This window comes from Epinephelus moara, chromosome 2 (assembly GCF_006386435.1).
Source record: "Epinephelus moara isolate mb chromosome 2, YSFRI_EMoa_1.0, whole genome shotgun sequence".
Taxonomy (NCBI): Eukaryota; Metazoa; Chordata; class Actinopteri; order Perciformes; family Serranidae; genus Epinephelus; species Epinephelus moara.
Window position 1 is genome coordinate 1,447,616 of NC_065507.1, and position 10,300 is coordinate 1,457,915.

The 10,300-nt window shown below is 42.4% G+C and overlaps 2 protein-coding genes across 2 annotated transcripts; both read left to right on the plus strand.

The window, feature by feature from the left end:
- Window positions 1-5,598: 5,598 nt before the first annotated feature.
- Window positions 5,599-6,775, plus strand: LOC126403264 (olfactory receptor 11A1-like). The gene has a single exon (XM_050065837.1). The coding sequence runs from the start codon at window positions 5,755-5,757 to the stop codon at window positions 6,721-6,723; it is 969 nt and encodes a 322-aa protein (XP_049921794.1). The 5' UTR covers window positions 5,599-5,754; the 3' UTR covers window positions 6,724-6,775.
- Window positions 6,776-8,825: 2,050 nt separating this feature from the next.
- Window positions 8,826-9,817, plus strand: LOC126403281 (olfactory receptor 1038-like). Its single transcript, XM_050065858.1, has one exon. The coding sequence runs from the start codon at window positions 8,826-8,828 to the stop codon at window positions 9,783-9,785; it is 960 nt and encodes a 319-aa protein (XP_049921815.1). The 3' UTR covers window positions 9,786-9,817.
- Window positions 9,818-10,300: the final 483 nt, after the last annotated feature.

Consider the following 10,300-nt stretch of genomic DNA (forward strand, 5'->3'; position numbering starts at 1 on the left):
AAACAGACGAGACAGAAAGCCGTCAGCACCTGCACACCTCACCTCATCTCTCTGCTCAACTTCTCCTTCGGCTGCTGCTTTGAGATCCTTCAGAGCAGGTTTGATACGAGCGGCGTGCCCAGCGTGCTGCGGATCATTCTGTCGCTGTATTTTCTCATCATACAGCCGCTGTTGAATCCCATCATGTACGGACTGCAGATGTCAAAGATACGGAACACGTGTAAACATGTCCTGTGTTATAAACTGTTGGCCGGCCGCAGAGATCAGATGCAGATGTGCTAACAATGTTTCAGTGAATGTGCCCATTAAAAACATGAGACTGANATACGGAACACGTGTAAACATGTCCTGTGTTATAAACTGTTGGCCGGCCGCAGAGATCAGATGCAGATGTGCTAACAATGTTTCAGTGAATGTGCCCATTAAAAACATGAGACTGAGTGGAAACAGTTTGTTTGTGTCACTGTTAATGTGGAGTGTGATGAACCGAAATCATGTCAGCTTTAAGATCATCCTTTAGACGTCCCACAGCGGGGACGTTTGCAACATCGCAGCATAGTGTTGTCACGATACCAAAATCTTTGTTTCGGTACCAATACCAATATGAATTTCGATACTTTTCGATACTTTTCGATACTTTTCGGTACTTTTCGGTACTTTTCCTAAGGAAAAGTCTTTTTGGATACAAACCTTTAGAACAATAAATAGTAGGGGTGTAACGGTACCAAAAAAATCATGGTTCGGTAAGTACCTCGGTACGGACGTCACGGTTTGGTAACTCAAATGTTCCACCAAGTTTGTGTTGTCTCGTGTTGTCTCCCTTTGCGAGGCAGACTTTCTCTTGTCTTTTTTCACGTGCGCCAGCTGCGAATGTTGATACAGGTGTTGTCATACACACCACTTGTGCAATCTGTGCTCCAATAGGAACAAGAAAGGCGTTTGTGTGCATAAATGAGTAAAATAAATTAACTAAATTAATGAATTGAATCAATTTCAAAGTACCGGTATTTTCCAAATGCAGTATAGTACTGTTTGGAATACTCTAGTACCGTGGTACTATTTTAGTACCGGTATACCGTGCAACACTATCGCAGCAGCAGAGTGCAAACAGGAAGTACCAGGAGAAACAAATACAGAGCAGTATATAAGTCTGTAAAACAAGTCAAGTGTACAGAGACAAAGAGCAGTATAATCAGGAGGCATCAGACAGAAGCAGAATATATAAAGAGACAGACTGAGGGCTGATTTCACATCACTGACAGGTCGGCTGCCTCAGGAACATTTAGACAGTTAGACTACATACAGACAGCTCTATCCATCTCAAAGCCACACAGCAACAATATGTGTTTGCCAGCTCATGTTTCTTGCTCTGTACGGTGACCTTGGGTGTTTTGAAAGGCGCCTTTTTAAATAAAATGTATTATTATTAGGCTGTTATTATTTATTTTAGTTAGTCTTTAACAGTTAGTTAGCTGTTAGCCCCACTAGCGCGATGTGCTTGTGTAAACTGTGATCGTGAACCATAACAGTGGTGAATGAGAGACTGCTGACACAGCAGATTGAAATATGGCTTTCTACATGCTGATCACATGTATTGATAAAGTATTGGCTTTTTATTGGCAGAGGTTTTATCACATTTACTCACAGTAACGAATGTTTGTGTTGTCAACTACAGTTATTCTGTCGGAGTCCACGGTTTTCTGTTACGATGAACGTCAGAGCTTATTAACACTATGGTCTTGATTGATTTTGCCCCAGGCCGTTCGGGACCACTCGGAGGCTGCTTCTGGGCCGCCAGTTGAAAAGGCCTGTCCTACAGCATCTTGTGTTAAAGAGCTGATTTTTGATCCACAGAACAGTAAAACTTGACTCCTGATGAATATGGGATGTGATGAACTGAGTGATGAATTTGAAAAGATGGAGAATGTAAGATTAGCTCAGAGAGCCAGGTGGGAAATGCTGAGTGCGTTCCTTGTGTTTGTCTCAGAGGTCAACTTCTTCTGTTTTCATGTTGATGCAAAGAAGTCACGACATATAACAGATAATTGAGCTGGGCAATTCATCAAAGCCGACTTTCAGAACCTCTAACAGATGTGATCTGGAACGTGTTAATTTACCTGAAAAATGTCCCCTTAAAATCATACAACTGTGTGTGTCGTCACTTGACTCCGCCCCGTCCAGAACTCAAACACTGAGCCAACTGAGCAACGTGAACCAAAGAGAAATGTCGTTTGGACACATTTTGTTTTTTGTGAAGACGACACCGAACTGAAAGAAATCAAATGTAAACACTGCGAAAAAAAACCGTTTCAGCGACCAAAAGTAACGTCACAGATCTGTGTCAGCACCTGCAGCACCATCATGTTACAGAACATGAACAGTGCACAGCTCAAAAAAAGAGACGAAGCGCTCAGCAACAAACACCTCCACAAAGCAGCTCTCAATAACACGAGCGTCTACAGAGGCTACACAATATTAAAAATATTAAAGTATTCAATAACCATGAACACTTCATCTGTGTGTGTTTCCTTCAGTTATTTAAAATCACAAAGATAAACGCTCAGGATATTTACAGGACAAACTGCGTCAGTGAACTCGTTCATTGGTTGTAATCGAGGTGAAATGTTTAATTAATCGTGATGTTGATTTGAGGTCACGTCGCCCGGCTCTGACTGATCACGTAGTTGATTCTCTGGAAATGTTTTGCCTGTTCTTGTGGGTGATCGGCCCAGTCGGTCACGACCTCACAGGTTTTTTTTCCGGCTAATTCTGAACAGGGTTCATCGTCACCGGCCCGACCACCAGCTGAGTTGACTCTTTCCCCCCTCAGCTGAGTCAGCGAGGTCTCTGAGTGGATCAGTGCACGGCCCGTCTCTTGGGAACACTTTGCCCCAGGAGATCTTACCAGGAGCTGTTGTTCCTGCAAACACCGGGACAAACAGGCAATAATACTGTTCCCATGACAAACACAAGGAAACCTTTCATACACCACAAATCAATGAGCACAACTTCCTGTTAAAATGCAACACAAGAAAAATAATACACTTATAATTTTCTAAGACAGTTTAAGGAGCAATCAAACTGACAAACTTTATAACTTAAATTCCCCCACAGCTGTCAGCTGCGACAGTTTCAGGTCCGTCTGTGAATTATTTCAGGAAGAAGAAGGGGCGGCATATTTAAAAACCTTCTTGCCTCGTTGTGTTTGAACCACATGGACCAACATCTGTAGAATACTGTGAGAGCGCAGGCCATGCTGATGTTGGTGCTTTACACACGTACGTACACAGATAAAAAAGGAACCGGCACAAGGAGAGATTTGTAATATAAAATCCAACCAATGCAAAAATCTGCGGATGGACAGACATGGCCATTTACACACAGCATACAGTGTGCAGCCGTGTATGCAGTTTCCACAGCCAGTGATTAATCATAAAGCACAGTGGTACACAGCATCCATCTTCTTTAAGCGCTGCTCAGGTGCATTCATAAAGAGCAGATCACTGTCGTCCAATAACAACCAGGGGCCTCGTTTATAAACTGTGCGCAGGACAGCTGACTAAAGGTGACGTACGAACAAAGCACAGAAAGTGCTTAGGCACAAAAACATCCTGATTTATAACACAGTGTGCGTTCATGTCCCACACCTGTTTCCCCTTTATAAACCACAATCTACTCGAAATGTGGTGCAGGTGAGCGAGCGTCTGGCCCCACCCATAGATGCCTATAAATGGCCAGTGAAACACCCTGAATTAATATTCATTAACAGAAACAGCAGGAAGCAGAGCACGGCTAATGTAGCAAGAAAAGTAAAAAACCAAACTTCACACAATGTGACGATGACGTTCTTGTTGGGGAGCTAACAGGTAACAGAAAGACAAAGTTGTTTGGTGACTCAATATGGACGTTATGAGTGGCAGCTGGTGACAGATGCCTCAGACTGTCTCAGAAGTCAAGAAGAAGAAGTGTTGAGGCTGATTGTGGTGATTTATTTAGACAGAAAACCGAGGGGTGTTTGGAGCCGACTGACAGACAGTTTCAGTGACTGTCTGAAGTAAACGCTCTAAATGAAGGAGAGAGTTGCCACAGCTGTTTGACAAACAATCTGATTTTCTTGACTCAAATGATTTCTTAAAATACGCCTTATTTTCACAAACAATGCGTCACATCCAGATGCTGGCGCACAGCAGCAGCATTTGGCTCAAAGGCCTGAGGATAGAGGTCGGGGTCGGGGCATCAAGCGTAGTGGCATGTTTTTCAGCTGTGCCACATTGTGCGGCACCGGAACAGTAACGCCTGGCCCCGACGCAGCGCAGAGACCTCCCTGCCCCCGTCCCCCTCGGGATTTGTGCCTATGGATGGACAGCTGTTTTGGTCCAGATGATAGAGTGGGACTGTCCTGTTGGTCTCTTGTGTTGTGAGAAGGTATAAAGCAGCAGGTTTGTGCAGCTGACAGCAGTGACTGCAGCCGTCTGCAGCACAACAGGTGACAAACACCTCGCTGTGTGTCATGTGACCATGTCTCATTTCCACATGTGAAGGTGTTGAAACACTCAGAGAGGAGTCGATGGTGAGTTTAGGCTGTTTGTGAGGTGTGTATTATTTGAATGATGTTGAATTCAACTTTATCAACTTTGTCTTTTTTCGTCCTCGGAGCTTATGTGCACGTTGGAAACCTGAAGTACTTTTATTTTCTGCTCACTGCGATGTTGTATGTTGTTATTGTTGTTGCCAACACGTCTCTGATTGTGGTTATCTGTGTGAACAGAAGCTTACATGAACCTATGTACATGTTTCTGTGCAGCCTGTTTGTAAATGAACTGTATGGTAGTACAGGGNAGAAATGATTTTTCTTTTTTCTGCGCCATTTTTGCTGACCGAAATGGCCTTAATAACACACACACACACACACACACACACAGAGGCAACACCTGTTAACTGAATTAAAGCTAATAGATGCCTAATTGGATTTAATTTTCCCAAAGAAGCAGATTTATTTGTTTCGCTCACATCACCATGACGACTGCCAGAGACTTGATTTTTTTTTTTAAGTGTTTGCTCTAATTATGTCATTTTTTTAAATCAAGTCTTCATTTATTTAAAGGATTATAAACAACATCACACCACGACTTTAAATGCAGGAAAAATAATTGGAACTTAACTTTTTAAGGTACGTCGATTTCAAATGTAGAAATGTGACAGTTTTACAAAAGATGAAAACATTTTTATGAGAATGAAGTTTTGTCTTTGGTAAAAACACTTCTGTAAATTGTAACTCAAAATTCTTTGAGTTTGAACGATGTTTAGCAGCTGCTCTGTTCATACGACTGCTGCAGTCACACAGAGGGTGATGAAGTGAACAAACGCTGTCAGGTTACAACTGGTCACGTCTTTCATTGTGTTGGAAAGCAGAAGTTAATAAAGGTGTCTCTGGTTTGATGTGAACCTTTGCAGAGTAGTTCCAGACCTCCCTGCCCCCGTCCCCCTCGGGATTTGTGCCTATGGATGGACAGCTGGTTTGGTCCAGATGATAGAGTGGGACTGTCCTGTTGGTCTCTTGTGTTGTGAGAAGGTATAAAGCAGCAGGTTTGTGCAGCTGACAGCAGTGACTGCAGCCGTCTGCAGCACAACAGGTGACAAACACCTCGCTGTGTGTCATGTGACCATGTCTCATTTCCACATGTGAAGGTGTTGAAACACTCAGAGAGGAGTCGATGGTGAGTTTAGGCTGTTTGTGAGGTGTGTATTATTTGAATGATGTTGAATTCAACTTTATCAACTTTGTCTTTTTTCGTCCTCGGAGCTTATGTGCACGTTGGAAACCTGAAGTACTTTTATTTTCTGCTCACTGCGATGTTGTATGTTGTTATTGTTGTTGCCAACACGTCTCTGATTGTGGTTATCTGTGTGAACAGAAGCTTACATGAACCTATGTACATGTTTCTGTGCAGCCTGTTTGTAAATGAACTGTATGGTAGTACAGGGTTGTTTCCATTCCTGCTGCTTCAGATCCTCTCTGACATTCACACTGTCTCTGCTTCAGCTTGTTTCCTGCAGATTTTCTGTGTGTACTCTTACGGCTGTGTGGAATTTTTAAACTTGGCCGTCATGTCTTATGACAGATATCTGGCCATCTGCTGTCCTCTGCAGTATAACACACGGATGACGCCAGACAGAGCAGTTGTCTTTATTATCGTCATCTGGCTGGTCTGTTTTGTGAAATTCTTAATAACCCTTTCTTTAAACCTCCGTCTGACGCTATGCGGGAACATAATCAACAACCTGTATTGCCGTAACTACCTCATTGTTAAGTTGATGTGTTCTGACACCAGAGTCAACAACATCTACGGACTGTGTGCCATTGCTGTCACCGTCGTAATCCCTCTGCTCCCCATCCTTTTCTCCTACATGAAAATTTTCCAGGTTTGTTTTTCTGGTTCTAAACAGACGAGACAGAAAGCCGTCAGCACCTGCACACCTCACCTCATCTCTCTGCTCAACTTTTTCTGCTGCTGCACATTTGAAATCATTCAGAGCAGGTTTGATACGACGAGTGGATCCAGCGTGCTGCAGAATTTTCTGTCCTTGTATTTTGTGCTGCTGCAGCCGCTGTTGAATCCCATCATGTACGGACTGCAGATGTCAAAGATACGGAACACGTGTAAACATGTCCTGTGTTATAAACTGTTGGCCGGCCGCAGAGATCAGATGCAGATGTGCTAACAATGTTTCAGTGAATGTGCCCATTAAAAACATGAGACTGAGTGGAAACAGTGTGTTTGTGTCACTGTTAATGTGGAATGTGATGAACCGAAATCATGTCAGCTTTAAGATCATCCTTTAGACGTCCCACAGCGGGGACGTTTGCAACATCGCAGCAGCAGAGTGCAAACAGGAAGTACCAGGAGAAACAAATACAGAGCAGTATATAAGTCTGTAAAACAAGTCAAGTGTACAGAAATAAAGAGCAGTATAATCAGGAGGCATCAGACAGAAGCAGAAGAGATTTCACATCACTGACTGATGGAAGTACAGATATTACACAGTTTAACAACACTGATATTAAAGCTGAGTGATTGTAATGCAGTAAGGACGTCAGAGGAGACACCTGCACACCAACGTGACTGAGCTGCACAGACACAAAAAGCTTCACAGGCTGAGATCAATGCAGAGAAATGTCAGTTTATTTTGAACATCTGTGCACAAAAAGAAGTGAATAAAAAGCAGCAAACATCTCAGTCCTTGTCGATCATAATAATGACGGATGTTTGAAATAAACTGACATGTGTCTGCATTGATCTCAGCCTGTGAAGCTTTTTGTGTCTGTCCTCTGACGTCCTTTCTTGGTTGACCATTACGCCGACGCACCCAAGACTCTTTTTTTGTTGCCCTCAGTCGGTGCAGTGTCACAGCAGCCCTGAGACTTTGTACCGCATTAGAAAAAGAACAAAAACAAAGCAAGATATAATGATAAACAGACAGTGGCAGAATTTACATTGTTGCATGTGTCATGTGCAGATAATTCACAGTATATTAATAAAACACAACAGAAAAGAAAGTGGTAATTACATTAAATATCTACATGAGTCTTAATGATCATTAATGCTGAGACACGTTCTGTCACCTAAATGTTCACACAAAGCAAAAAAAAAAAGGCAAAATCCTTCAAACCAAATAAATAAAACAACAACAAATGAAAGTCCTTTAAAAATACTGAATCTATTGAAACATGCTCTGTTATAAAATGTTTGAGACACTGTCGTGGTGTAATGATATCTGTGTCAGAAAATATCCGACAGCAGAGCTGTTCAATTATGAATTCAGCTGGGCCGGATTTTTTAAAACCAGAAAAAAACTATTGACCAGTTTTGGGTTTTTTTAGCAGCGAGCAGCCGATTGAAAACTTTACGTTTTGCTCATGACAAATCTTAAATGTAAATAAATGTAGTAAAAGTTGCAATGTTTGTTGTGTGTTGGCTAAACGTAACCACGTGTGTGTGTGTTGGCTAAACGTAACCACGTGTGTGTGTGTGTGTGTGTGTGTGTGTTGGCTAAATGTAACCACGTGTGTGTGTTGTTGAAGGAAAAAAACATCAGTTGGTGGTAGTAGTGCTTTTATTTTGAAAGAGACTGTATGCAAACTGTACATTTCCTGTGAAAACAGAAGTGTATTGTGAAAACAGACAATGCATGTAACAGGCTGAAGTTGACACGGCGTCCCAGAACGTCAACAACCAACACACCCAGGGTACCTTGGACGCCATATGTTAATGACCAAACGTGGTCATGTGACGAGGTCACAGTGAGGACGTGATGACATAAACTATAACTGCAAGTTAAAAGCATTTTAAGCTCCACATAAATAATTTTCCTGTTTATATTTAATAATTCATGTATTAATCTTGTGTTAACTTGTGATGATGATGTTAGTCTTCATCTGTCTCCCCAGTTCTGACATCAGATATTAACTCCCTTGACATTGCAGAGTGATCATAAAGATCTGAGTGTGTGTTGGAGTGTGTTGGAGTGTGTTGACTGAGGGGGAGCGCTGTGGTGACGTGTCCTCGTCATGTAAAGGTATAAACAGCAGACATCACTGCAGCCTCCCGTCAGTTACTGAAGCACTCTGCCTGAGCTGAGCTGTGTGACGTGTTTCTGTCATTTTAAAGGTGCAGGGTGAATGATGAGTTTATCCTGCCTGTGACACGCTTCACATGGTCAGTGACAGCTCAGCAGGTATGAAAATAATGTGTGTTATTCAGAACAGTGTCTGACTGGCTGTGGGTTAAAAAGTGAAGAGTGAACGTGTTTAAACTGAAACAAGAATGACTGTAAATTCATCTTTATCTTATTTTATTCTCAGCACTTATATCCATGTAGGAGCTTTAAAATACTTGTGCTTTATGATGACTGCAGTGTTATACAGTGTTATAGTTCTCATCAACACGTCTCTGATTGTGGTTATCTGTGTGAACAGAAGCTTACATGAACCTATGTACATGTTTCTGTGCAGCCTGTTTGTAAATGAACTGTATGGTAGTACAGGGTTGTTTCCATTGCTGCTGCTTCAGATCCTCTCTGACATTCACACTGTCTCTGCTTCAGCTTGTTTCCTGCAGATTTATTGTCTGTACACATATGCAAATATAGAGTTTTGTAATTTGGCCGTCATGTCTTATGACAGATATCTGGCCATCTGCTGTCCTCTGCAGTATAACACACGCATGACATTTAACAAGGCTCTTATCTTCATTGCTGTACTATGGTTTTACTCTTTTGTGAAATTCATGATCACTTTATCTTTAAATATCCGTCTGACGCTGTGTGGAAACATCATACACAGTTTGTACTGTCACAACTACTTAGTTGTAAAGTTGGCGTGTTCTGACACTCGAGTGAATAACTTCTATGGAATATTTGGGACCGTCCTCACCGTCGTAATCCCTCTGCTCCCCATCCTTTTCTCCTACATGAAAATTTTCCAGGTTTGTTTTTCTGGTTCGAAACAGACGAGACAGAAAGCCGTCAGCACCTGCACACTTCACCTCATCTCTCTGCTCAACTTCTCCTTCGGCTGCTGCTTTGAGATCCTTCAGAGCAGGTTTGATACGAGCGGCGTGCCCAGCGTGCTGCGGATCATTCTGTCGCTGTATTTTCTCATCATACAGCCGCTGTTGAATCCCATCATGTACGGACTGCAGATGTCAAAGATACGGAACACGTGTAAACATGTCCTGTGTTATAAACTGTTGGCCGGCCGCAGAGATCAGATGCAGATGTGCTAACAATGTTTCAGTGAATGTGCCCATTAAAAACATGAGACTGTTTTGTCACTGTTTTACGCAGCCTTGATTCAGTGCAGCATGCACCTTAGAGTTTTATTACAGATGCAGAGTCCCTGACTTGTCCCTGAGTTCTTTATGATTTGGTGGGCTGGACATCACTCACCACTCGCAGATGGCAGCACTGCTATATTTTTTTAATCTATAAAGCAATACTGGTCAAACTCCCAGCCGAAGTCTGCACCTCTCTGTGTGTCAGCTCTGACAGTTTCCAGCTACGCTCCTCCAGGTGGCTGCCTTTTATTGAACGGCAGGTTTTTACAGATCTGGGGGAAACTGTATTTTCCTACTCCATGGACATGAAATAATCCACAAAAATATCTAAAAGTAGGAACACTTGTATCCACTGATGAATTTAAGGGCATCATAAAGAATGTGGTGACAGAGACACGTGCTTGTTCTTCCTGAGAGGCCGCTGTGTTTGAATAGCTGTTGTTTTATTGTGGATTTTTGGATTA